This window comes from Gymnogyps californianus, chromosome 1 (assembly GCF_018139145.2).
Source record: "Gymnogyps californianus isolate 813 chromosome 1, ASM1813914v2, whole genome shotgun sequence".
In the NCBI taxonomy this organism is placed as follows: domain Eukaryota; kingdom Metazoa; phylum Chordata; class Aves; order Accipitriformes; family Cathartidae; genus Gymnogyps; species Gymnogyps californianus.
This window is the reverse complement of record NC_059471.1, coordinates 132,824,097-132,850,952: the sequence shown is the minus strand read 5'-3', so window position 1 is coordinate 132,850,952 and position 26,856 is coordinate 132,824,097. Positions and strand designations below refer to the sequence as shown.

The following is a 26,856-nucleotide window of genomic DNA, read 5'->3' as shown; positions in this document are numbered from 1 at the left end:
ATCCTCTGAATCGTAGACAATTCCCAGAATTTCAGTGGCACTAAAGACTTTCAGTCATGTTTCCATTCTGGTCTCCACTGTATCCCTTGGCAGACAAATCCTGGTCTTCCTATGACTAGAAATTTGAACAGAGGTGTGGTGCATACTCACATTGATACCATCCCAGGAGAAATCTGTTCGTGTTTGCTAAAGAAAGCAAAGAAGGGCATCATGTTAGTGTAACAAATGAGTTGCAAACAGCCATGCATCTCTCTAATAGTTTGCCATAATCAACAGCCACTGCTTTATCTGATATACTAAAAAAACTTGTGTCTTTCAAGCTGTTTTCATTCCCTGCTGTTGATTATGCTGTCTACGCATATCACAGTGTCTGAAGGTACAATAGCGAATAGGATCATATAGAGAGTAAGAGAGAGAAAAACAAACACCTTTTCATAAGGCTCCCCTTCTAACAGCTCTTTGCTAAATGTTGGAATGCTGGCACCCCTGCGTGGGAGTTGCATCGCTTTGAGGCTAACACAAGGAGGAGCTACACTACCTATGTATTTTGAGTATAATACAGCAAGTTACAGAATTATTTTCTGCTGAAAATATTTTCTCTTGTAGTCTTTCAGTTTGTCCATTCTGACTCACTTCCCCTTGCAAACTAGATCCATTTCCCGTATCAGCCATTACAGTACCAATTCATGGTGCATTTCCTTCAGCTGGGAGGACTCACATCTCAGCATCTTGGTTTTGGGAATGTGGACACTCAGGAAAATTTAGATGCATCAATTACACCTATGGTATCCATTCACATAAATCAAAATGTTCACTGAGGTATAGTTTATGCTCATTGACTTTTAGATCTGCAGTTGATTTAACTGGATTTTCCATACAAGGTTGGGCCCCACAATTTCTGCCAGGATTCCATGAAACTCCAAGTTTCTTGAATTTACATTCCAAGCCAGCAAGGTATAATAAGGAAATAAAAATACCTATACATTAGCATTTTGTAAGGTTTGCAAATTGTATGTTATTTGATAATGTTATTTATGAACATTATTTGTGATTCCTCAAATATTATGTGTTGATCTTTTTATTAATCATGACTGCATACCGTGAACCTTACAGAACTGAAAATTCAGGTATCTAAGATTGCAGAAGCTGCAATAATTCAGAACAGCAAATGAACCAGCCCTTGAGATACTGCATGGTAAATCAATTGGCAGTGAGTTACTAGTGAATGCATCCCTAACAATCAAAATGGAGATGAATGTGTTTCTTCAAAAGATTTTATGGCTGTGCTGCAGAAGCTGGGACAGACACAGTGCTGGACATTTCAATGAATCCATTATTCAAGGAAAGCAGACCTACAGGCTTGTCAGAACGGCCACAGGTTTCTCCATGTTCTGTTCCACTCCAGTCATGAGTGGTTAAAAGCACTTTCATTTGCAAATTCTTACTCACTATGGATATTGTGAAGGGAGTGACTCAATGCTATTCTATGCTAGCCAAACAGCACAGATATGAAAGTCTGATCCTCAGGTGCACACTGGCATTCTGGTTCTCTCCCAGATGATGCCTCAGTGATGCACAACACCCATTTCTGAACTCAGAAAGAATTGAAACTTTCTGATCCCGCTGAGTAAGTGGGTCTGGGACAGGCACTCACCTCAGTGGAAGGTCGATGGAAGCTGCTGCCATGCAGTGAACTGGTGCTGTCCATATTGATTTGGTCCACATCTTTCAGTCCCTTCCAGTCTACTGCAATCACCTCGTTTCCTGTGGGAACACATCTAGTCAGGCTTCTGAATGCCACTACAATTTGTTCTAGCAGTCTTAAGCCAACTCAGGTCAGCATACAGGAGAATAACTGAGTTTAAGGCCACAACAGCCTTAAATCAGACCTTCCGATTTTAATCAGACCACCTGTACATCACCAACTATTATATTTCACACAGTTATCTCCATATGAAGACCAGTCATTTGTGTTTTTATCAAGCATACTGTATGCTTGGCTAAAGCACAGCTCCCCAGAAAAAAAGCATCTAGTCATGATGTGTGACTGAGAAAGAACCAATTCTTTTGACATCCTGTTCCAATATTAAACCATCATCACTTAAAAAGGCATTTCTCCTTTATAATTTGAATTGGTCTGACATCAACTTAGAGCTGCTGGTGCCCTTGCTTTGCTGTGCTCAGCAAGATTAAAGACCTTTTTAATACCTGCCATTACATTTCAAGAAAGTTATTCATACACTTGCTTTTCTTCTTGACAAACTAAACAGACTGAGATCTTTAGGTTTCTTACTGTAGAGCATTTTTCCAGTCCCCTTAATAAATCTGTGTCTCTTTTTAAAAGACATCTCAAATTTTTCAGTTCTTCGAAATGTGGACATAAAAGCATACACAGTAATGTATGTAAAACTAAAAATAGTTACTTGCTGCTCCTCTTCACATTAACCCATTGTGCCATAACCTCACAGTAGATTCTCACATTCAGCTGTTTGTTCACTCAGATCCCTATGCACTTTGCACAGCTTTCTGGGATTGTCACCCATTCAAAAGCAGAGTCAGTGCCGTTTGATTTTAGATGCATTTTAATACAACTTAAAGGATCAAGTAAAATTAAATATTAATAACATAAAATAGAAATTATAAAATTGAATTAATAAAGATAAAAAATAAGACTATTAAATAAGATTAAATTGTAATAAAAGTGAAACTAAATGCAAAGTAGCACACTTTAAATAGTCAGCCAAGTAACCAGGACTGCTCTGTGTGACTGCTCTGTCCAGTTAGCAATTTACTGTGCCTTCAGCCTTTGTGCCATCCTCAAACTCTGCTAAAAGTTATTTGCTCCCATGTCATGGAGGAAAGGTTGTACTGTGTTTAAACCTGAGCCTTTTGGAACCTGGCAAGAAATATAGCTCCCAAAATGATCAGCTATTCCTGGGATCAATTCAGCAATATCTAGTCTATTTGGAATACATGCCATTGAATGTGAATGGTTCTATTTTCATTAGCTTTTAGCTTTTTATTTATTCTTTATAGCAAATTTCTCCTCCACAGACATATGCAACCCCCCCTTGCTCGTTCTAGCAGCTCTGGCACATTTACAGTGGCTCATCACTGCACTTCCCAGGTAGAAATCTTCTGACAGGCAAGAGATGCTGTGCTCCACCCTACACAGGCCTGCAGGAGGCATGTAGGCACTTACAGGTGGGAAGCCTGAGGCACTCATCAGCTAGAATTCAAAATGCTAAAAAATCATTCGGTCCCTTAAAAAGGCTAAACATGGTGAGATGAAAACCAGCAGAAAGCAAATGCTATTTGAGTTGGTTTCCACCACACCTTCACATCTCAGCATTTTCTGCTGTGCAAGATCATCTCTCTGTCTGAAAGAACCAAGGCATATTTTCCCCTTCACACTTGAAGTATGTTTTTGTTCATCAGGATAATTAGAACCAAGTGCTTTAATAACATCCCCCATATGCCTCTGACTAGGCTGAGTAAAGTTGCTGTTCCTTGAGTTGCAGTTCCCTGCAACTCAGGGAACTTAAAAGGAGATTCCTGTACTGTGTGCTACAAAGGTGAGCATAGAGGTCAGACACAGCCAGACTTCAGGAGGGAGGACATGGCTACGATTAGCATGACAAAGACCACCTTTCAAGGTTGTGATCCTCTTGACTGATTTTCTTGACAAGCACATGCATGCATTTGGCCTCACTGAGCTCAGTTATTTATTTCTAATTGTGATTGCTACTAACCACAATCAATTCATGAGCTGTGAGCGTAGAGCTGAATTTGTGTTAAATTCTGATCAGATCATTTGGCTCCCATCTGCAGGCATCCCCCTTCGCAGGGCATAATGTTAGGTTGTGTGATAAAAGCTCCTCTGCACACCCACAAAGGAGCACAGGGAGAGGACGGCAGGAGGGGGAGCCCAAACAGCACCCTGCCGGGCTGCTCCCAGGCCCATCCCAGGAGCCATCAGCCCACCAAAGGCCCATCTCCACACACCCTGAGGAGCACAGGGGCACGATGGCAGGTAGGAACCCAAACGATGGACTCACAAGAAGGGACACCCTGTCCAGACGACTCCCAGGACTGTTCCAGGAGAGCCTCAGCCCCAGGGTCCAGGGGAAAGCCCATCAAGATCAGTCAGGCGGAGAGGCTTCCACAAGCAGTTTCATAACTGAGGGGGGCAGTTACTGACTAGGGATATGGGATCCATTATGGGATGCAGGAGAAGAGCACTTGGGGATTGCACTAGATTTATGTGATGTTTAGGGCAAGAACTAGGTGGTTTCAGGAGAAACAAATGTGAGAAAATAGATAAAGGGATAAAAGGGGCTGGTAGCATGTAAACAGATTGCTGATCAGTACGGTTGTCTGGCCATGCCCTGCACTTATTTTGTGCAGTCTGTCCTGTCTTCTTGTTAAATTCCTTTTCTAACTATTTTCTGGCATGAAGGATGCTCTATTCTGGGTGCATGTGTTTCATGATGGAGGTCTAAGTGCCAGGAATAGGAGAGACCAGAGTGAGTGAAATCAACTGCAGCGAGTGAGGGCGTGTGAATGAGTGTGCGATCACTAGCCAAAATGAAGGTGAAGTGATCTGGGTGCCAGATGTGTGCCCCTGCGTGCCCCTGAGGGATCAGGGGAGGCCCAGCCACTTGTCACAGAGCTCTGTGTGTGTGTGTGTGTCCGTGCGTATCTGTGAGTGAGGGGTCTGTACCACCACTTGCTGTGTGGCTGTGGCCTCGGGGGCTGCTATGTCCAGGTGCCAGCAACTGGGGAGACTGGGATCCAGGGGCAGCTACCAGGCAGACTGAGTAGCCCTGCTACTGGAGGGATCCATGCTGCACATAGTGGATCTCCATCGTGCTCAACCAGAGATGGGAGCAGGATGAGGCTGTTGGCACTGTTTGTGTGAGTGCTGAGTGTGTCCATCTGCGCTGATCTGTGTGGCTGGCATATATGTGCATATATGTGTGTATATGTGTTGTGTATGTGTGTTTATGTGTATGCATACTGAGAATACTGGCTGCAGCTGGGGGCAGGGAGCTGCAGTAGCCTTGCCTCTGTTGGGCTGCTGGATTCACCCCTGCTAGCACATAAGGGCACTTGAAGGTGTGCACCAGAGCTTCCCAGCAGGTCTGGAGACATCTCCACTCCCAGGCCTCGGCAGGCTTCCAAGGCCGGGCTGCCAAGGCTTTCTCTAAATCCTGTCATGGCAGGCCTGGATGGGACAGGCCCCTTACTCCCTCTGGCTGGGGAGTATAGTTGCAACTAGCCCACCCTGAGCAAACACTTCTTTTATCACTGCATAAAGCCTAGGCATGTCATTGCTACCTTCTACCCAACCTTTGATTACCTTTTGGCCTCCCCATTTGACAGGAGTTTCTTGTCTTTCTATTTTGCTTCATAAAGCTGTGGCTGACTGCACTACCACCTATTGAACTGGCAATCTTGAGTTCAGCAAAGCGACAGAAGGAGGTCTGAGGTGTGCTTGGATTCAAGTGAGAGGAGCAAGGCCGTAGCGGGCCCACTCATGGGTTGCCCATTCCTAGCGTGACTGGAGACCTCTTAGATTTGGGGTCCAAGCAAACCCCCTAGGGCTAGAAATATCTCTAGCAAAGGGATAGTGTTGGATAGAGCTGTGAAAGCCCAATTGTCAGTCCCAGGTGCATGAGCTATAAGGTTTGGTTCTGGCTTAGAATCAAATACATTTGTATTCGGTCTCCCTTGAACAGGTAAGGGGTAAAGGGGAGAAGAAAGGGGCACTGCCAGGAAGTGCAAATCTAGAGAGGGCAGGTATGGGAAGGAGTGGAGGGGTTGACTGTGATCAGGGTGAGCTGAGGGATCAACAGAGGTCAGTGGGAGGATGAAACTGGAGCTAAGAGCAGAATGGGAGCCTGCCCCTGCATGCTGGGATCCAGTTGCCTCTTCCTGTAGAGGCAGCCCCTGCTCCTTCCCTCCATCTGCAACCCTTCACACTAGAAGGGGGGCTGGGGCATTCCTGCCGCAGAGCTGATCAAAAGACAGTGATGCTGGAGAGGCAGGAGAGATGCCACCTCTCCAGAGCCGAAGGCAGCTGTACAGAAGCCTTCAGTGCAGGTAGCAGTGTCATGCCTGTTTTATCTCTGTTTACCCTACGTCTTTTTCCTGTATGTTGCTGTTTCTGAGCATAGTGCTGTGGCCCTTCTGTAAGTCTAGACAGACATCCTTTCACACAGTGCAAAACAGGCTGCAGCACTGCTCTGCGAATGCACTGCAAAGACCCCCCCAACCAGAGAGACCAACCTCAGGGAGTCTGCTGCTCAACACATGCAACTTGACAGCCCCAAAGTTTGGCAAATGACACTCAGCCTTTGCTCTCAACTCTGCTAGCCCACTGATGGTTTCCATGAAGTGTTAGACTGGGGAAAATATTAATATTATTCTGGCAGATGGTGGCATCAAATGGTTGAAGAACATTGACATCAAAGAATTATTTGTTTCAAAGTCCACACCTGTTCCATAACAGTAGAACTAAATGCCTATAAAATTTATTTATTACTGTTTTTCTCCAGGTGAAATATCTCATCTACCTAGACAAGGGCAGAGAATGAGTAATATGTGATCTTGCATGCACTATAAAGACTGAATAATTATTGAAAATTCTTGGTCTAAACAGTTTCACAGGTACAAAGAAAGAAAGAAATATATTGGGAGAAAATAACTCTTTAATATCTGTTAAATGCTTTTAAATGCAGTAATATCTGCCGAAGAGTTACAACATCACACACTGTGGTTGAAAAGAAAACCTCTGGGTTCTAATTGGCATTGGGCCTGGGGCAATGTTACTTCCTCTTACTGAAAGTTGGATAAAGGTTAGTGGGTTTTTTTCTCTTCTGCTAGAAATAGCAAGAGCAACATTAATTCACAGACATGAAAGATCAAGTTCTGCTCTGACAGATGGAAGGAAAGAAATATGGAAAATCAGAAAGAAGTATGGACAGTGAAGTGGGAAAAGAGAAACTGAAAGCAGTACATTATATTTCAGTATTGTTTTTATCCAACCTCTTGTCAACCTCTTTCTCCCTTCAATTAGCATGGTGGTTTTTTCTTTTGTAATAGTACGTTTCTTCTCCAATATAATTTCTTTTCTCTTATCCATCTTCCATTCCAGCTTCTGCTAATCATCGTGACTATTCCATTTGTAATTCTATCATCAATCACCTCTTACAGAACAGTATTTGCCCCTCTCCATATAGAGCTGATAAGCATTTTAAAACATGAGTGGGTTATAAAGCTAATTTTAAAGTGGGATTTTTACAAACACACGCTACTGAATTTCTCATTGAAATGTTCTGAAATGAGATGATGAAAGTTGAAAGATAACTGGGTTTCTGATTTCCTTGTCATTGTTTCTGTATGGTGTGCACAGAAAGGATATAGAGGGCTTTCATTTTCATTGAACTTTTTAAAGATTTCTGGATTTTTAAAAAAAAAAATTATTATTTGTTTTGGGGTTTTTTTAACATCATAAATTCCATCCTTGCTCTGGAAGACTCAGTAGATGACTGAAGAACAAGTAGGAAGCTAATTACATGAAGCAGTGAGATAAAACTAAAGCAGTTGAAATACATAAATACATTAAGCCACACTGTTTGCAGATCATGGTTGCTTTGTATTTTTAACACAAATTTGATAAAAAAACTATGATGACAAACACTCATCAGAAAAAGATGTCTCCATCACAACTGAAGTAATGTTCCAACTCAAGTCGTCTAAGCCTTTGGGGGAAAAATATCATCCCTCTTTCTGTTACACTACTGTTAAGGTAAAAATCAAGATTTATTTTTAAGACAGGCCTTTCTAAATAATAAAGATGAAAAACATTTAAAGGGGAAAAAAGATGGGGGAAAGAGAATACCCTTTTTCCCACCTTTTTTTTTTTTTTTGAGCATCATAACTTTTGGACTCTCAGAAATTAGAAAATGTGTGTACTAAGCATTCCCAAGCAATAAGAAATAATGACCATTTTGATGAATGCACAGGAAAAATCCAAGAAGCCATCTAGATGACTGTATCCCACCTTGCTGATCTAATATTACTACTTTTTTCCTATTTTAGTAGCTCATTTTGCCACATATTTTAATTTATCACGGAGACACAGAATTTCTTCATTGGACATAATTTCAGTTTCTTTGCATTTCTGTGATCATAGGAAATGTGACTTGTTTTGAATTACTTATTACTTAATCTAAACAAGTCCATTCTCCTGGGGTTTCCTCTTGACATTTTCTCAATTCCTATTACCACTGTGTATTCGTTGATACTGTATTTGGTACCTGTGCCTGTATTTTGTTCATTTAACAAGGTACATGCTTGAATCAGGCATCTGCATCTATGCAGAGGCCTTTAATAATCTATTTTGCTGTAACTTCTGTGCTGGATGCTAAACATCTCTAATTTGTCTTCTCTATTTTGTTCCACACTAAGTAGACAAATACAGTTTTAGAGTCTTAAATTCTGTTTTTTCCTTCCTGACATGATGCTGGTGAAGATGTACACCACATACCAAACATGTATTTGTGTCAATTGCTTTCTGATGTGTCATGCCAATTAATTAATATGTTTCATCCTATGTTAAACAGTGAATTTCCAGCACCACTGTTAGCCACTGTTAGCAAACTTTCTTCTGTTTCTCAAGTTTTACTTTCCAGCAGAGAGTAGAAAAATTATCATTCGATACTGGTAGCCAATGTTAATGTTGGTAAAGACCAATATTTAGATTAAATGGTTCAATTATTCTTTTCCATTCCTTTCTTTTCCCTGAACAACTAAGAAAATAACAAATGTAATTGCAGTAATTATGATCAGTCTTTAAATTGTTCTTTCCCTGATACCAATTTTCATGATACTCGTGGGAGTGTAGTATCTTTGTCAAACACAACATCATCATGTCCTGTCAAATGAGGTTGAAATAAAAGCAGTTGAAGCTACTGGGAAGGACTGACAGATGGATGGATAGCATAATCATAAAAACCTTTTCCTTCCCTGCATGCTTTACAGAGAGCCATTCAAAACTAGCCAAAAGGTCAACATTAAGGAAAGGAATAAAACTGTCAGGTGAACTGTCCCTGAGGTGAACCTCAGATGGAAGCGTTCAAATTCTCCCAGGTAAAGCTGAGAAATCAATCAACCTGAGTTATTCACATAACTGTGTAAGTATTCTAGCTTGTACTGCATGAGGAAACATAGAAATTAGTTAGCTGCTGTTGGCACCTACCAACAGAATCACTTGTGGAAGATGAACAGAAAAGTCTGTTTTCATGGATGAGGTAGATAGGGCTGAACAATTTGGTGCTCATCAAGGCAGAGAAATGTCTTGGTCTCCACAAAACAGATGTCTGTCTATCTTTGAAATTTTTGATCAAAAATGAAAATACCTACAGCTCTCAGATGTCTGTAAGATTAGGAATCAGATGGGCAGTTCTCAAGATCTTTGCTTTGGATTTGGGTAATCTAAATTCTTTTCCAGACCATTCTGCCTCTTTCTGTAGGTAGGTCCCTTTTTAGAGCTGTTTAGGAAATAGAATTAATGAACAAAGCTCCAACACCAACATTTTTCTTCTTCACTGGAAACCCTTTCAAACCAATACTAAAGGCTACTGCATACCATGTCCTTGCAACTAAAAGGAGATGAACAGAGAGCCTAATGTTAGACACAGGCAGTTCTGTTCTGAGAAGCAGTCATGTTATTTAAGCTAAGGAGGTACTGCAAAACAAAACACATCCAATTAACACAATTTTTTTTAAAAATCTCAAAGCCCTGTCTCATTTGCAGAACAACCATCAGCGAGCATGAAGAGTGGCAATGGGTTTATCCTCATTCTTCACTGCTTCTCTGAAGTGCAGAGAATGTGTCCCCAGGGGCCTCATTCAGCACAGTAAGTATGAAAACGTCAATATGAACCAAAGTAGCAGCCCTTTTTTGCTGGCCTATAGCCAACATTACAGAAGTAATGTGCAGCAGGCAATTTCATATGTTGCTCTCCATATGTGTTCAAATTTTAATCTCTGTGGCCAGCATGTCACATGGGCACTGTCCTAGAGCATAAGAATACCATTAGTTGTGACATCTATGTCTCATAGTTTCATCTTTACCAGTGGGGAAGAAGAACCATCCCAAATACTCCTTGGGAGTCAACCAGCAGATCACAATGCACCTTTCTCACCCCAGGGACGCGCTTGGTCCATCTCTGTGGGGTGGGTAGCACCACTGCCAAGGTGATGTCAACAGGCCAAGGCGAGACTCCACCACTGCACCTTGGGGCCCACTACCATTCCCCAGCCAGCAGGACGAATCGGAGGAAGAAGCAGAACAAAAGCCTGCTCAAAACTCCAGCACATGGGGGCAGTGGCAGCCTGTCAGTTCCAGGCTCCACTCTCCTTACCTGTCCCCCCCTCAGCTGTGGGGTATCACTCTGGCAGCCCCAGCGTATACAACCAGGTGGCTACATCCTTCTCCACCACAGCCATCGCACACTTGGCCACAGTCCCCATCAGGCATCTGGTTTTGGAACAGCAGCAATGGTCAGAGCCAGCCAGGAGGCACCAAGACTGCTGCCTCCCTCTCACCATCCTCCCCAAAACCCAAAGTGTGGGAGTTCCCAGAGGCAGTGATGCCCTAGGCCATGACAATGGCCTCCAAGCCATAGTAGGTTTTCTTCCTGACAACACAAGCTACTCCGTGGGAGGCAATGGGTAAAGGGCTCTTGGTGAGGGGCTCTTCATTCTCCTCAAGCCCCTCCACGTGCTGGGTATAGACATGACACTAACTTCTGTCTCACCCCTCTTCCCAATGCTACTCTCCTCATTATCCTCTCCTTGTTTGCCCTGAAGAAGCTGATATTTCCCATCAGCCCTCTCCTCCAGGGCTGCAAAGGACAACTCCCTCTGCTGGCAAGTCCCCATCCAGACAGTGAGGGCAAGATGTGGCATGGAGAGCTGCAGAGTCCTTTGTCATTCAAGACCAGGAATCTTCTTGTACATCTACAGCTCCTTAAGGGACATTCAGGGCTTCCCTTGCTGAGCCTGGGACACTTCTGAATTGACTGCTTTCTGGCCCAGGAAAGGGTCATTAGCCCTCCAAACAGTGAAGGATGGGAGTGGTCGCAACATAAGCAGATACCCAACCCAACCTAGGGGAACCCCACGCAGGGAGGAAGAGGGCTGCTTACAGGGAAAAATTGTTACCTCTCACGCCTCCTTCCTCTGTGCATTGTTGCCTGGAGACCCAAACCCTCTCCACTGACAGCCTTCATCTTGTGGACAGATACAGAGAGCAAACCTGTGGGCCCAACATCTCCCATCCCTTGAGAAATGACAGACCTCCTCTGCATCCCCAGAGGCGGACACTTCAAGCCATGGCTGGACCGTCAAAGACAGCCAAGAGGGCAGGGCTTGCCACAGCTAGCTAGGAAGAATGAGGCTGTTGCTGTCATTCCTCTGTGAAGGCCCAGGCTATGGGATCTCAGAATGGTTCACCTGTCTTTGCGCCTTTGGTTGCTCCAGTCAGCACTGAATTCGAGATCCTTGGCCAGTGGGGGGGACAGGCCACTATCTTTGATGAGACGGGCCCCACCTGAGGGACTACTCCCTTACCAATCCATTGTTTTCCATGCCAGTGACCCAGTGCAGCTGCCAAGAATGCCTTGGCTCCCTTCAGATGTACAGGGCAATGAAGGAGGAGCTGTTCCCAATCCCAGAAAGCCACCAGCAGGGCTTCAAGTGTCCTCACCAGACAGAGCACCACAGCTCTGCACCAAAGCAACTGGGTTAAATGACAAAGAACTGCTGGCACTGAGACTGCAGGGGCTGAGCTCACCAGGCAGAGCTGCCAGCACCGGGTGCCCAGCCCGGCCCCTGACTGCCCACTCCTGTACCTGGTGGGGTGAGGCCATCTCACCATCACAACCACCATCACCCCCCCCCAACCCCACCCCACAATTTTCCCTGCTGCCCCTGAGGGCATCCGCACCTACATGGAGCTACCTTCAGGGGGTATTTACTGTTCATGAGGCCCCTCTGATCCCTAAAGAGCTACCCCACTCCCTCTGCTGCTCGTCCTTGCATCGGGGGAGAGTCGTTGCTCTCTGCCAGGTGCGCTGGCTGGGCTGGGCTGGGCTGGGCTGGCTGGGCTGGGCTGGGGACCTTTACTTAGCAGGAGAGGGACAGAAATGTCCCAGTCCACAGGCTTTTGGGCACTACAAGGACTGTGGGCTCACACAAGTCTGCAGGCTCCTCAGACCCATCATGCTGAGGGACAAGCTGTGCCACCTGCTGAAGACTCATTGCTCTGGGAAGAAGATGCAGCTGACCCTTGTCATGGCAGATTACAACCTCATCTTCATCAGTGAGTGCCCTATTCAAGGAGGGAAGGGGACCCAGAGGGCAGAGTGCTTCCCTGTACCATGGGGACCACAGCTCTGGCTACAGAACTTGCTGACATACAGCACTGCTGGTACCACTGGCACCACCACTGCTGGCCAGCAGGTTCCTCACTCTTCTCTCTCCCTCCACGTGAAACAGCTCAAAATCCCATCATTAAACCCCATGGGATGGAGGGAAGGTCTCTGTAGGGGCAAGGTATTCTCCTTGCTTTGGGCAGGAAGGTTCTCCATTGTGTTCCTGCAGGAGATCTTTACCAATCTAACTGCCAAGCCTAGTTGCTGCAGTGGTAGAAAAGCATGGTCTGCTTTAGCTGCCTCATGGATAAAGTCTCATGCCACTACCTCTGATGGAACAGAAACGCTGTTCACCTTAGAAATGCAATCCAAGGTGCTGGAAGTCACTGAGGACATGCCCGTCAGCTGATGCACCTTTCACTCTGTATAGAATGGGGGTCAGTAATCCAGTTGATGTCTGTACCCTAAAACCAGGCCCAGTACATTTGTAATTCTAGCTTATACTTGCCTTCTTTGTTGGTCTGGTTCCTCCCAAGTGCTATTCCTGGACAGGGTCTTTAAAATATCCCACTGAACTGGACTGGCAGGGGTAGATATCAGGCCACAGCAGGTGTCCATCTGAAGATCACGCCCTGGTGCAAACTCTATATACCTGACTGCTTCCTCCATCTCAATCTGAGTAGCAGAGCATGAGCCACCCCTGGCCGAATGGCATCTGTTTCACACAACAACATGCTGTAAACTTATTCTTCTCCCATTCCCATCCATGGTGCTCGCCACCACCTCCTGTAGGATGAGGCTGGCCTACCAATGATTTAGCAACCTGTTAAATAATATGAGCTTTGTAGCAGTCTCCTAGGACCTCTGGATCAACACATGAAAGAAAAGCCATCCTTTCCCTTGTCCCAAAGGTGCTAGAAGGTAGAGTAGGAAGTTATGGGCCAAGTTCTTCTCCTACAACTACATGATGGCACCAAGGCAGTGGAGGAATATGGCAGAACAAACAGGATATTCTCAGGCTGGAGAGGCAGGTTGCCCTCAGGAATTCAGTGGGTGCCACACGCAGCAGGGCAAGCTCTGGGTCCTGGAAGAAGTTCAGGTCCAGAACCATTGCCTGGTTGCAGACCCAGCTCCTCTGGGAGAGGGATCATGGCACTTGCTTCTTCTAGAAGTGAGATGACAAAAACACATTGCTTGCATCCTTGCAAAGGGTACTGCTCCTCACATTGGTCCAGAGCAGAGGCAAGAAAGAGGAAGGACTTCATGTGCAAGCCCACTTCTGTTTGTATAACATTGATTTCTGCATTTGCCATGTTCTGAGCAAAAGTACCCAATGGCTGACCAGGATTCACTGGAGCTCCTTCCTACCGTGGCTGAGATCTCAAAAACTCTCCACCACACACCCAGTAACAAAACTCCAGGCTTTCCAAGGCTGCCAGGCTGAACCTCTCAGGAGTGAAGAGCTTTGCTTCTCAGGGGAGAGAGGCATGAGAGTTCTTCTGTCAAAAAAATTGGGACCTCTGCAAAGGGAGGGACTGCTGCACAGCATTTCTCCTCAGCACAGATTACCGCAAAAGCTATAATGTAGCTAAAGTCTGTGCTGGTGTATGTGGTCCACCCAGACCAGAGCCACATGATTCCAGTCCAGAGCATGAAACTGTATGATCTAAGACCACAAAGAAACAGTATGTCATTAGCTCTCCTCCTCCTGGTCCCCCAACCAGGAGAAAGTGTTTAACAGAATAGGTAATGGCTATTTTATGGGGATCCTGAAGGCATTCAGTTTCAACTCTTGCTTCATGGGGTTTCTCCAGCAGCTGTGTACAACTACAGAGTGCTTGTTCAAGCTCAATAGGGTCCTCTTGGCTTCAGAAGAGGAGTGAGTCAGGGCTGCCCTATTCCAGCCATTGCCACTCCATCACCGTAGAGTCCTTCCTCCGTATTGTCTGTTAGGGAGTGATGGGCCTGCTGCTCACAGAACTGAAGTTGTGTGTACTCATGTGGGTTTAATCCCACTGACATGCCTCCTCACTCTCTGGTACCCAGAAGACCTGGCACACATGGGTCAACCAAGTCACGTATATAGCATCTTCCTCTGCCCAAGTCAACTGGGTCAAGAGGTCTCACCACATGTTTGGGAACAGATGCTAAGCAGGCATCTAGCAACCTCCCAGCTGTACTCCACACCAGTAAGGCATGTACCTCTTGCTCGGAGAGCCTACCTCTGTGCTGCCAGCCACTTTCAGGCTACTAGCTGGGATAAGAGGGAGGTCAAGGTGTCTGAATAGCTGCAGAGGTGGGCAGAACTGATGCAGCAACTTGTTCTTCAGGGAGGATTGGGATAAGAGGGAGGTCAAGGTGTCTGAATAGCTGCAGAGGTGGTCAGAAATGATGCAGCAACTTTTCCTTCAGGGAGGGTTCTGGTCATCATCAACCAATGAGTGCTGACCATGCTTCAATACTGCGTCAACACCCTGTGCCCTATCCCTGCAACACTGACCAGCCTCCAAGAGAAAGTACTGAACTTCTGGATGGTCTTTTATGGTTCAGACAGTCCAGCCTGGATTGTGCTAGCATGTGCCTTCCCCCACCATCTCTAAGATGTCTGTCATTCTACACCAGTGACCCAAGAGGCCAAGATCTTGCAAGACCTTCTTGAATTACTGGTGTTTTACAAGGCCCTCCTCAGAACCTGGAAGCTCTCTGGAACAATGAAGTCCCTCATGATCACCAGCAAGAGGGAACCTCCCTGTTGAGCCCCAGCTGAACAAAATGCACCTCCAAGTGCAGGCAGAAACCTCATCACTGCATGGAAGGATCGTCCCTGCAGCATCACTAAAACTGGGGACCACTGGATCTGTGGTCAGTGAGTCTGGGTCAACTCCGCACTGCTTGCCTGGTGTACAGTGTAGAACACTCAGATTATACCACCATCTCCTACCTCAGGCAAGTCCCACAGGAGGGTAGTCCCCTCCACCCTCAATGGAGGTAGCTCCATTGAGATACCTCTGAGGCCTTGACCTCTGACTCCCTGTCTAACTCACACACCACTTCAGTAAGCTTTGAACAACTAGATGACCTCCCTTGAGAACAGCTCATTGATGCATCAATTGCTCGACTTCCTCCCACTTACACCCAATCACGATACATGGTTGTAGGACCACTCATTGTCAGGAGAGGATGAGGAACCCCGGTGGCCAGTTTCTACTCTGAGCTAATTCCATGGACCACTGGCAACATCAGCTGGAAAAATCCTCCATCAAGCAGAAGGCACAAGTTTGTTCACAGGACCCCTTGACTCATGTCTCTTATGCAATGAGAGGGAGACTGGCACCTCTGTACATCAAGCATGCCAGTCTTCTGACTCCTCCAGATCTTATCAAGATTCTGGCTGCACTTCTCACATCTCTACTTGTACAGTTTCCATCCCACGACCTACTAAACTCTGGGCTTGATTCTTTATCAACTTCCCCGTTTCTCACCAAGCTGGCTATCTCTAGCTCCAGGAGGAGGAAAACCCAAGATCCCAGCAACTAGCAGTGCTATTTCTATTCCCTTGTTCTGGGCAGGGCATCACTAGGCAGCATCTACCAGTCCCTGGATACCATGGAAATACAGGGGTGCTCTGCTCACTGTTCCTCTCTGGTTCCCTGTTTTCCTGTTTTTAGCCTGTTAGTCTTTACCCTGTTCTCTTTTCGTATCTTTTTCTTCTCCTCCACCCACTCCTCCCCCGCCCCCCATGATTGTCTTTTTTTCTCCCTGGTTTCTTTTATTCACTCTCTTCTTCTTTTGGGGGGCAGTGGGAAAGAAGGCATTTAGTATTTGGGATGGATATCAGCTTGTCCCTAAAATGGGAGTGGATGTGTAAGAAAGAGTATAAGAACAGGGGAAACAGTAGTGATATTTTCCCAGAATACTTGTCCTAGCCTGCTGCAATTTACACCTCAAGTAGTTCCTGAGATGGAGATGTTGCCTCTGTATTTAGTTATCTTTAAAGGAGTTTTCTTCTATTCATCTGTTCACTTTTTAAACCAAAGAAAACTTTTAATACACATAGCATCCTATGTCAAGGAGTTCCACAATTTAACTCTGCATTATACGAAGAAGTGCTGGCTTTTGTTTGTTTGAAACTTGTCACTTGCTAGTTTCATTTGATGTCTAGATTCTGTTTTGAAATAGATAATGAAATATTCTTCCCCCTTCATTTTCTCCATGCTGCTCATATCACAGAGAAAATTCATGATTTTATAGATAGCCGTCGTAACTTTCCCTAATCATCTCTTTTCCATACTTGAGAATCCATATCTATTTAAATGGCTCCTCACATATAAGCCACACCATACCTTTGATTGTCTTTGCTGCCCTTTTCTGAATCTTTTCCAGTTCGATTATGTCCTTTCTGAAATGGGAATGGACAATCAAGGACAACACATTATATTCAAAATAAGGGCGCAGTATGGATTTATGCATAGTATAATGCTGTTTCTCATTTTATTCTGTATTCCCTTCCTAATTACTAACATTTGATTGGCATTTTTACTGGTACTGAGAATTAAGCTACTCATTATAACCCCAAGATCTCATTCTTGCATGGAAATAGTAAACTCAGAACCTCCATCATTGCAAATGTAACACTAGAATTGCTTTGCCTGTGTGCATCATTTTACATTTATCTACATCAAATTTCACCCATAATTTTAACACCGAGTCATTTAATATTGTGAAATCCTTTTGAAAATCTCTGCATACAGCTTTTTGTTTGCTCCCCCAAATGATTACTGTCATTACAATACTTTGTTACTTCATTATTTACCCCCCTTTTTCATATCACTCATGGATATGCACAAACCTGAAAAAATATCCCTGTGAAAACTGGCCATTTCATGCTAATCCTTGTTTCCTGTCTTTACCCAGCTACCTAATAATTTCAGGAACTTCCCTTTGATTCAACAGCAGATGCATGTCTTCAACAGCCTGGAGTGAGTGACCTTTACAAATGTGCTTTGCAAATCTAAGTAGACTATAGCCATTGGATCTCCTTTGTCAATATGCTTGTGGACCCCTTCTAAGACTTATAAGGTGTGATATCCCTTAACAACAGTAGTGTTAACACTTCCTTAGTATATCTTATTTGTCCATGCATGCACTAATTCTGTTCTTTAGAGTAATGTTTATTAGCTTGCCTGCTAGGCGTATCTTGTTTACTAGTCTGTAGTTTCCCAGATCTCAAAATCATTTTTAAAACTGGCATCACATTAGCTACCTTCCAATCTTCTTGTACCAAAGTAATTGGAAGGTGTTACAAATCATAATCAGTAGTTCAGCTCTTTCAGCCTTCTTTCTCCAGAAGTCTTGCATGAATACCATCTGATGACTTGTTACTCTTTTGTCTACCTGCTCTACATCCTCATTTACTGAGGCTTTGATTTGATGCTGATGTTCTGATGCATCCCCAACAAGGAAAAGTTCCACAGGATAAAATTCCACAACTTCCTCCACAATGAACTAATACAAAATGGTTCTGTGTTTTTTTGAGGTTGGGGGCGGGGGGCGCGTTCTGCTATGGTCTTAATCTCTATGAGTCACCTGAAGCTTCTTTAGTAGTAACATCATGCACTAAGTCTTCCTAATCATTGCACAAGGCAACTTACTTGTCTTTTACAGGCTTTTTGAATGGCTCCTGAAGTAAACATTTAATTTGCCAGCCTACACGTAGGGTTAACTGAAGTCCCTGTTACTACTGAGTTTCCTGCCTTAACAGCCTCTTTGATCTTCCTCTGGCTGTCACAGCTTCCTGTCACCATCCTGGCCAGTGATCACAAATGGTCAGTAGTATAATGCCTAAAACTATTTTTCCCATGTGGAACATCAATCCACATGCTAGCCATTTGGATCACCAAACTATTTTCTCCAATTTAGTTAAGAAATTTTGCACTGAAACTTTCCCCATAAGCCACGTCTGATCAGCATCTGTGGATACAACCACATCTTCCCAGGATACAGAAACTACGTTTCCTTTACAACTTGCAGCTTAAACTCACAGAGAAATATCCTGATCATGTAATCTGACCTCCTTAAAATAAGAGAGGCTAAAGGTATTCCCTTTGTTAGTTATACTTTCTGTTGCTGTGCTTGAACTAGAGTATTTTTTTTTAAATCTTGATTTTTATGTGTTCAGGTGACAGAGCACTCAGTACAACTCTTAGTAAATTATTCCAATAGTTAAGTATTTTTACCATTTGATTTTTTGCCTCATTTCCAATCTGAATGTATCTGCCATCCTTCCATCGCATCTTAACTGTTTTCTGCTACGTTGAAGAGTCAGATACTTTTGAGGGTTTTTTTCTTCACTCAAACACTTAGAGACTGTCATTGAGTCACTTCTGTAAGTTTTTATTCATGGTTCCATGTTTATTTTCTGGCCATTCTTCAGTTTTGCAGTACTTCTCAAAGTGATAATAATAGAATTATACAAAGTAGATGAAAAATAATTTTTTCACAAGTGCCAAATGCAGAGAAAATATAACCTTCCCTCCTCCTGTTCAATATTTAGCTCTTAATAGATCAAAGAACCACATTAGCTTCTTCAGCTGCAGCATCACAATAGTAGCTGTTGATCTACTGATTATCTGTTCAGATATCCATAAGCTTTTTTAGTGTGACTGCTTTCTAACATAGAGCTCTAGTCCTGTAAATACTGTTCACACTGTCATTAGATATATGAACTCATATTTGGTTAAATTGAAACACATACTGTCTGTCAAGATTCAGTACTCCAAATGAATCAAACTGTTCCATATCAGTGATTTATGCTTTTCATTTGTATTTTCATTTTTAGCAGTTCTTCCAGTCTTTGTAGATCCTACCAAGTTTATCAGTATTTTAGATTTCCCTCAGGATTTTGAGCAATATGTTAAAATCACATGGTACTGACAACTGTATTGAGAAATGTGGGATCACATAAGAAACACAAGCTTTTCAACAATGATTCTTTCTTTGTTTCTATTTTGCTATCTATTGAATTTTGATGCACTTAAAATGTACTGTATTCATATATTAGTCAAAGAATCATGTGATACTAAGTTGGTTGCTAACTGATTAGTGTTTTTATCTCTTACCAATCTAGTATTTTAGATCCATTACCATGACTGTAGGTAAAGGTACTTCTGTCACAGAAGTACTTGGCTGCAGGGGCTCTCATAAAAGTCATGAAATGAAGTTAGCTTGACAGGATCTGTTTTGCATAAACCCATTCTGACTGGCATATTGTCCTTCTAATATTTTATTGGGAATTTTATCAGATTGACAAAATTAAGTACCTAGGTCATCTCACAGAACTTTTAAAGTTGTGATAAAACCCCAGCTTTTCACTTCCAGATCTTCCTCACTATTTCAAGACTTACTGAAAAACAAAGCTTTGACTTTTTATCCAACTGCTTAAAAATTCTTGAGTGCAAGTTATCTTGAATTGGCTGTTGTAAGTATCAGTCTAAAATCATAGTTGTTTGCTGTTGGAGAGCATATCCTTATTACATGAGCTGAAAACTATTTTTCTCGTACTTTCCCCCAAGAAAACAGGCCTAAAATATTTACTGATTAGTTCACTTCTTCTGCTTCCATACACGTCAGCCTATAGAAGTCAGACTCCCAGCTCTATCATGCCAATGAAATACTATTCATTACTTCCATTCTCCCATCAGCTCTTTTGTAATTTCTTTCATAATTCTCTCATATTACCGCCCATAAGAGTTCACAGTCAGTATGTTGTCCTTCAGTTCTGTTCATCAAGATCACATCTGTTGTGTTGTCCAAAAAAGAAAAAAAAAAAAGAAAAAAAAAAGTCTTAGGTCAATCAGCAACATGCCAAAGACTGTTTTCTTATACTAATGACTGTTGCTGATACACTTATCTTGCACATGTTTTTTAGTATGGTTTCCTTATAAAGCTAGGCTTATGCAATCATGCTATTTGTTAGCCCTCTCCCCACAACAACTTCGAAACCACTAGCCTATTTCAGTAACCCTGACAAGAGAGAGAGGGGTCTCAGAGATGATCAGTTTGTACACACTTCATGACAACTGGCTGCTAGGTCCAGGAGGATCTACTCTCTGTTCAGATCCCTACCGGCAGAAATAAGTTCTTATCCCAGAGCTCTTTAGTTGAGTTTTTAAAGTGATCAGATTGAGAACTGCTCAAAAGAAGAAAGGCCAGACTGGGAAGAAGTAGGAGTAATGAAGTGAGACCAAGCACAAAGCAGTCTGATCTGGAAGGAAAGGTGTCCTTTTGTCCCTCTGTTCTGCTTGTCTCTCCCCCAGGTAAGAGAGGAACAAGATACCCAGATGCCCTTCTTCATGTATTCCCACTCTTTTACCCCCATTGCCTAGAAAGTGGAGGTTTCTACACAGAGCTCTGTACTCCTTCCCCTTCCACCTGTGTGCATGCAAGTAAATGAATATATCCCAAATGCCATGATTCAGTTTCCTTCTGCATTACCATTTCCTCTCCTAGGCTTCTCCCTCTATTTCTTTTCACTGGCTCGCTTATATGCTGAAGGTGAAGGACGGAGGAACGGGACACTGGGCCCCTTGATATGATGTATGTACGCAGACTGAATGTCTCACTTTCTCACACTCCAAGTGCATAGACCACACTTGCCATACCAGATGTCACTCCACACACCTTCAGATCTGCGGGGGGATGAGTAAGGAGAAAAATGAAGGGGATGTTCACTGATTGCTCCAGCTGCTTACCCCCTCTCCTGTCAGTCTCCTATCCTGCTCCCACTCTGCTGAATCTAAAGTGGCTAGATTAGAAGTGGGTGGTCTTTGGTTCCATTTCTCCTACTGTGGATGCTATTGAGCCATTCATTTACACTTAGTATAGCACATCCAGTGAGAAAGCAACATAGAAAGTATGTACTCCTCCCTCTGACAGTACACTGACCATTCCTTGTAGAGGGGAGTCCAGCAAGCCAGCTAGCTGGCTTTGGCAGGTCAGATTTGACCCAGAGATTGATAAACGAAGAGCGCTGCCTTTTCCATTCTGCATGGCCAGTGACTGATACTCTGTGCATGAGCCTAAACCAGCTATCACTTGAGCTGTTTCTTGCAAAATTGCCAGACCAAAAAAACATGGGGAGGACTTCAGCTGACAGCTGGGGTTATTATGGTAAGGGAGTTTGTGGCACACGGTAGTCTCAGTAGTTAAAGGAAAGTGGTGATGGGGGAAAGGTATAAGAGTGTATTAACGACATGTAGAAGACCTGGGGTCCTCTGGCAAAAGAGGACTAAAGCAATGGGTCTAACTCAGAAATGACTCAGAATGACTCTAATGACTCAGAAAGGCAACAACTCCAGGCTTTAGATCCTCAGCATAGGATCACAAGATCATTCAGGTTGGAAGGCACCTCTTGAGGTCCAAACTCCTGCTCAAAGCAGAGTCAGCTATGAGGTTAGACCAGGTCACTCAGGGGTTTATCCAGTCTGGTCTTGAAAATCTCAAAGAATGGACACTGCACAACCTCTCTGGGAAACACCTTCCAATGCTTGACACTCCTCACGGTCAAAAAGTTTTTCCTGATATGCAGTGTGAGCATCTCTAGTTTCTCTTCCCCCACTCTCCAAAAGTACTATTAGTTTTTAATTGCTTGGAATATTTTTCCACCATTTTATGTCACTTCACAAAACATGTTTGCTGCAGGCTTCTGTGCAAAGACATGAGAGAAATCAGAGACATCACCGGAAAAAACAGAGAGCAGTCTTGAGCTTAATAGGCTTGAGCTTTCTATTCATTTAAATCCATTCAAGGAATTAAGAGAGATCTTGTCACACTAGTCAGAACAACCAATATTAGGAGATGTCTAAGCTGTGGTCAAAGGTACACTTGCAATGCATTCAGACATCTATGCAGACCTGAAATCTTAAATTTGGCTAATTCAGTTACTGAGAGTAATCAAGCTGATCTTTGCATTCAGTTGGCACTCAAATATCTACAAGTTCCCAGCTGGATTTTGCAGCCTTAACTGTCCAGCAACCTCAGTGAAAACCTCCTTTACATTCACTGAAATTGAGTCCCAGCTATGATGAGAGTCACTACGCAGCTCTCTGGGAACTATGATGGGGTAATTATCACCAATATACAGACCTGACTTGTAGCTATTACAAGAGGCAGAAGCCAGCTGCAATGCTCACTGTGTAATTGCTATCATGCCATGTAACACAAAGCACATGTATGACATAGAAGTGTGAGTGGGTGCATCTGTGGAGAAGGTGATTGGGTATCAGTTTAGCCTTTTAAGATCACTTTTCAGCTTTTTTCATACCCTAGGAAATCCTAATCTGATCGTTGCCATTGTGATTTCTGGTGTCCTCTATAAGACTGAAAGATGTTATATGACTCCATTTCAATTTTACACATATGGAGCTGCTCTGTTATGACCCTCTCAATTACCTTTCCCCAGGGAGAAATAATCAGAAAACTCCTATTTAGGAAAGAAAATGTAAAGTCGCACATCACTAAACATGTGCAAACTATGACGTCTAACTAGATCATAGTAAAACATCCCTGTGGGAGATGGAGAAATCATGTGGCTTGCTTAAAACTGGAATGGAAAAAGGCCCGGAGCAAGCTCAGGGCACAATCCTGCACTGGACCTTGTGTGGTGAATAAACTAAATGTGACTGATTACAAGCTTTCTATCACTAATTAAAACCTCCCAAATTCTGAATTCAAAATCTGCTACATGCAAATTCCAAGGTAAAACCAATAAAAGCTTCTTCTACCTGGTCTTGGAAAGGCAATACAGAGCCTGTATATTGAACTAATTCTGCAAAAATCTAACCAGATACACTATACAGCAAGAACACAAAGCTCTACTCATGCTAGGGTGTTAGTTTCCAACCACATCCTAGAGCTCAGACCTAGCACTTAAAAGCACTGATTTCCCAAAATAGGTCTGAAGACCTCCCAATAAGCGCAGGAAGGCTGGAGTGAAAAATCTAGGCTGCTAAGTATGAATTGTTCTGAACAAACCTCCTTAGGTGGAGGAGTCCAAGTAAAACTCAAGGATCCCACCTTCACCCAGTCCAACGTCTAGGACTCGAAACACATGAAGCCCCTTCTGAAGCAAAACAGTGTAAAAGTTTCACATGTAGCAAGCATCAGGCACTACTACTACATTCACATCTGACTCCCATAGAGATTAGAATCATGGTTGTGCAATCCCCCTTAACACACACCTCCATAATACGAGGTCAAGGAAAATTCCTCAGTTAACTGTATAAATAGGTCCCTAATGTCCATTGTGCTCTCACCATCTAGAATGAGCATATATTGCATAAACCAAAAGTCACTATAGTATGGAAAGTCCAATATCTGTACCATTAAGGTCTATATTTAAGGAGTGCAATTTGCAAACAGAGTGAATTTTCAATTATCATTATCCCATCATCATTTTAATGCATAGATGCTCTTTTGTATTTTCATCTATGCCCACATATCCATATGACATTTATAAATATATATGTATAAAAAAATAAATGTACTTGTAATAGCTCAGTTATACAAGGCTTTTTTGTAACACAGATTCCAGGTCACAGATCCTAAAAATGCTGCCATGCATAGGAACAAATACCTGTGTGGTTAAGTATGACAGCTTAATCACATTTTGGAGTAGAGAGGGGATGTTATTAGATGCATGTTTGTTCTTTTTTTGAACAGTGTTGTGGGGAGAGGGACCAAGAATTAACGCTGCTAGTTCAGACACACTTTGATAAATAGGTATAGATATAGATATCTAGGGTATAGATAGGGTATAGGGTATAGATAATTTGCCAGCTAACAGGATAATAATGCCCTTGGAAGCGTGTATGTATGGAGGATATGGGAAAGGCAGGAGAGGGAGGCAATACATGTTTTGATATGCAATAGAGACACAGATCCAGGTGAGCTTGAAGAATCTTAAGGGAAATACTGCAGCGATCTTTGCCATGTGGACATTACAGAAGACATAAGAGATTTCTTTAGGTCATGAGGACATTTGAGACCAGTAAGAGACATAGGCTAGATGTGGGAATTAAATCCCGAAGTAGAAACTGGAGTCTGTAGTTTAAAGTTTGCTGCTGCAGGAGTAGATGGTTCCCTGGAAGTGCTCACAAACAGCTTTCCCATTGAGCCAAGAAGTGTCACAGCACCAGGCTTTGACACGGTCCCTCAGATTTATTCTGGGGAGGTGGTTCAACTCCCTTGCCCTCAGAGGTTTCCTTTTCCCACAGACATCACAGTGCCCATGTGTTTTGTGGAAAGGCTTGAGAGAGAGACATGTACTACCAAATGAGCTGTGTTTTTCTCTCAGAGATTGTTTTGGTGGCTTGAATGACATGTCCCCATGTAACTGATGTCTGTACGTGTGGTTTGCACAGAAAGAAATTTTCCTGCGGGGAGGAAAGTGTGCCACAGGATGGTGTTTTTACCTGTAGAGACCTGCGCTTAGGGATCAAGTGATCTCTTGGTATCAGCATGTGTGTAGGAGGGGAGAGCTAGGTTACATAGCCTAAAGGCTTGGGATCCTCTGCTGTAAAATGCGCGTGGCCCAGTGGAAAGATGAGATTCTTCCCACTGTGTCCCCTCGCAATGGCTCTGCGAGAGGGAAGGGATTCAGTTTTGTCTGCTGTTCTCCATTGAAGTCTACGTAGGGGGAAGGGGGAGAGAAGAAGACGTGCAGATCATGCAATGTTATGTATTCTCGGATAACAATAAACTGCTACCGAGCCAAGGAGGCAGCCACCGGCCGCCTGATCTCGCTTCGGGAGGCACGCCCCGCACCCACCCCCTTCTCCGGAGGCACCGCACTGACCCACATGTTCTGCGACCTTCCGCCACGGGTGACACGGGGAGACGTCCCCCCAGCCCCGGGCATGCCCCGCAGCCCCGCTCCCCCCGTCCCCGCTGCCAGCACCTAGGCCAGCGGCCGGGGCTCCGCGGCGCCCCGCGCCCGCCGCGCTAACCGCCCCGCCGTGCCGCGGGGGACCGGGGCAGGGGGAGGTGGGGAACGGTTGCGCGCAGTTAATGGCGCTGGACGGGCCCTGGGCAGCCGGGAGGGGGGCTGCGAGGGGCGACCCGCCACCCGCCGTGCCGGGGGCCGTCGTGCCATTACCCGGGCGGGGGCCGCGACTGCCCGAGCATCCTCTAGCGCCGGCCCCGCCAACGCCTTACCCACAGTGCGGGATCCGATGCAGCCCATCACTCCGGCAGGACTCCGGGAAGAGGCGGCAGCCTCAGCAGCGAGGAGGCGGAGGAGGAAGGGAGCAGGGGAGGTCGGACAGGAGCCAGTCCCTTCAGCGGGAAACGCCGGGGTGGCCCAGCCAGGACCGACGCGGGGTCATGGTCAGGTACGAGCGCGGGGTGCCCCCGCCCGGGCGACGCAGGCGGGAGGGGAGCCCGCGGGCCAGGCTGTCATCTGCCCCCGCCGCGCCTTCGCGCTTTGTTCCGCTCCCCTTGCGGCTCCCTCGCCGCGGCCGCGTCCCTGCCTCCGCCGTGCCCCCCTCCGCCCGCTCCCCCCTCGGCGGCTCCCCGACGGGGAGGCGGGCTGAGATTGGGTAAACAGCTCCGGCCCGGCAGCGCCGCTCCGATTGGCTGTCGGCCTCCGCGGCCCGGGGAGGCAGAGCCGGGCCGGGCCGGGCCGGGCCGGGCTGGGCCGCGCCGCGCCGCGCCGACCGCCCCCGGGGAGCGCAGGACGGGGCCGGCGGCGGGGCGGAGGCGAGGGCCCGCCCGGCGGGCGGACAGGTGCGGGCAGCGGGGGGGGGGGGGGGGGGGGGAGGGGCGGGGCAGGCGGCGCGGGGCCCTCCCGCCCGCTCGCCGAGGGAGCGGAACGGGGCGGGGGCCGGCACAGGTGAGCGGCGGGCGGTGCCGCAGGCCGGGGGCGGGGGGGGGCGAGCAGGTGGGGACGGGGGGAGGCGAGCGGAGAGCGTCCCCGGAAGAAGAAGCGAGGGGCGCGGCGGCGCTGGGGATGGAGGTGGTGGGGCGCGCGGGGGCCGGCGCGGTTTCCCGGTAACTACACTTGCCGACCCGACTCAATTACAGGCAGCCCCCTAGCGGCCGCCTCCCCCGGGGCGGGCCTGGCGCGCTCCCTCGCTCTCGCTGCCGGCTGAGCCGGGGCGGGCGGCCCGGCCCCCGGGGAGCGGCCCCGCCGCAGCCCTGCGGGGACTGCGAGAGCCGCCGAGGGGCGGGCGGCTGCGGCGCGCTGAGCGGCCCCGGCGACGGGCTTGGGCGGGAGGACGGTGGTCCCTTGTCTGAGCTGCCCCTTCCGGAGCCCCGGGGAGCTGGGGCTTGCTGCAGGGCGCCGGACGCGCGGGGCGCGGATGTGCTGCGCTGCCCTCCCTCTCCCCATCGCCTTGCTAAAACGGTGAGAGAA

At 45.6% G+C, this 26,856-nt stretch overlaps 1 protein-coding gene across 1 annotated transcript in view; it reads right to left on the bottom strand.

Moving 5' to 3' along the window:
- The window catches only part of FAM131B (family with sequence similarity 131 member B), a 30,457-nt gene extending 4,750 nt beyond the window's left edge, over positions 1–25,707 (bottom strand). The window contains exons 1-3 of the mRNA XM_050913686.1: positions 25,659–25,707; positions 1,655–1,764; positions 151–186 (exon numbers count right to left, since the gene is read on the bottom strand). Of these exons, the coding sequence (XP_050769643.1) occupies positions 151–186; positions 1,655–1,764; positions 25,659–25,686 (174 nt within the window). The 5' untranslated portion in view covers positions 25,687–25,707. The remainder of the gene's footprint in view (positions 1–150; positions 187–1,654; positions 1,765–25,658) is intronic.
- Between the last annotated feature and the right edge of the window lie 1,149 nt (positions 25,708–26,856).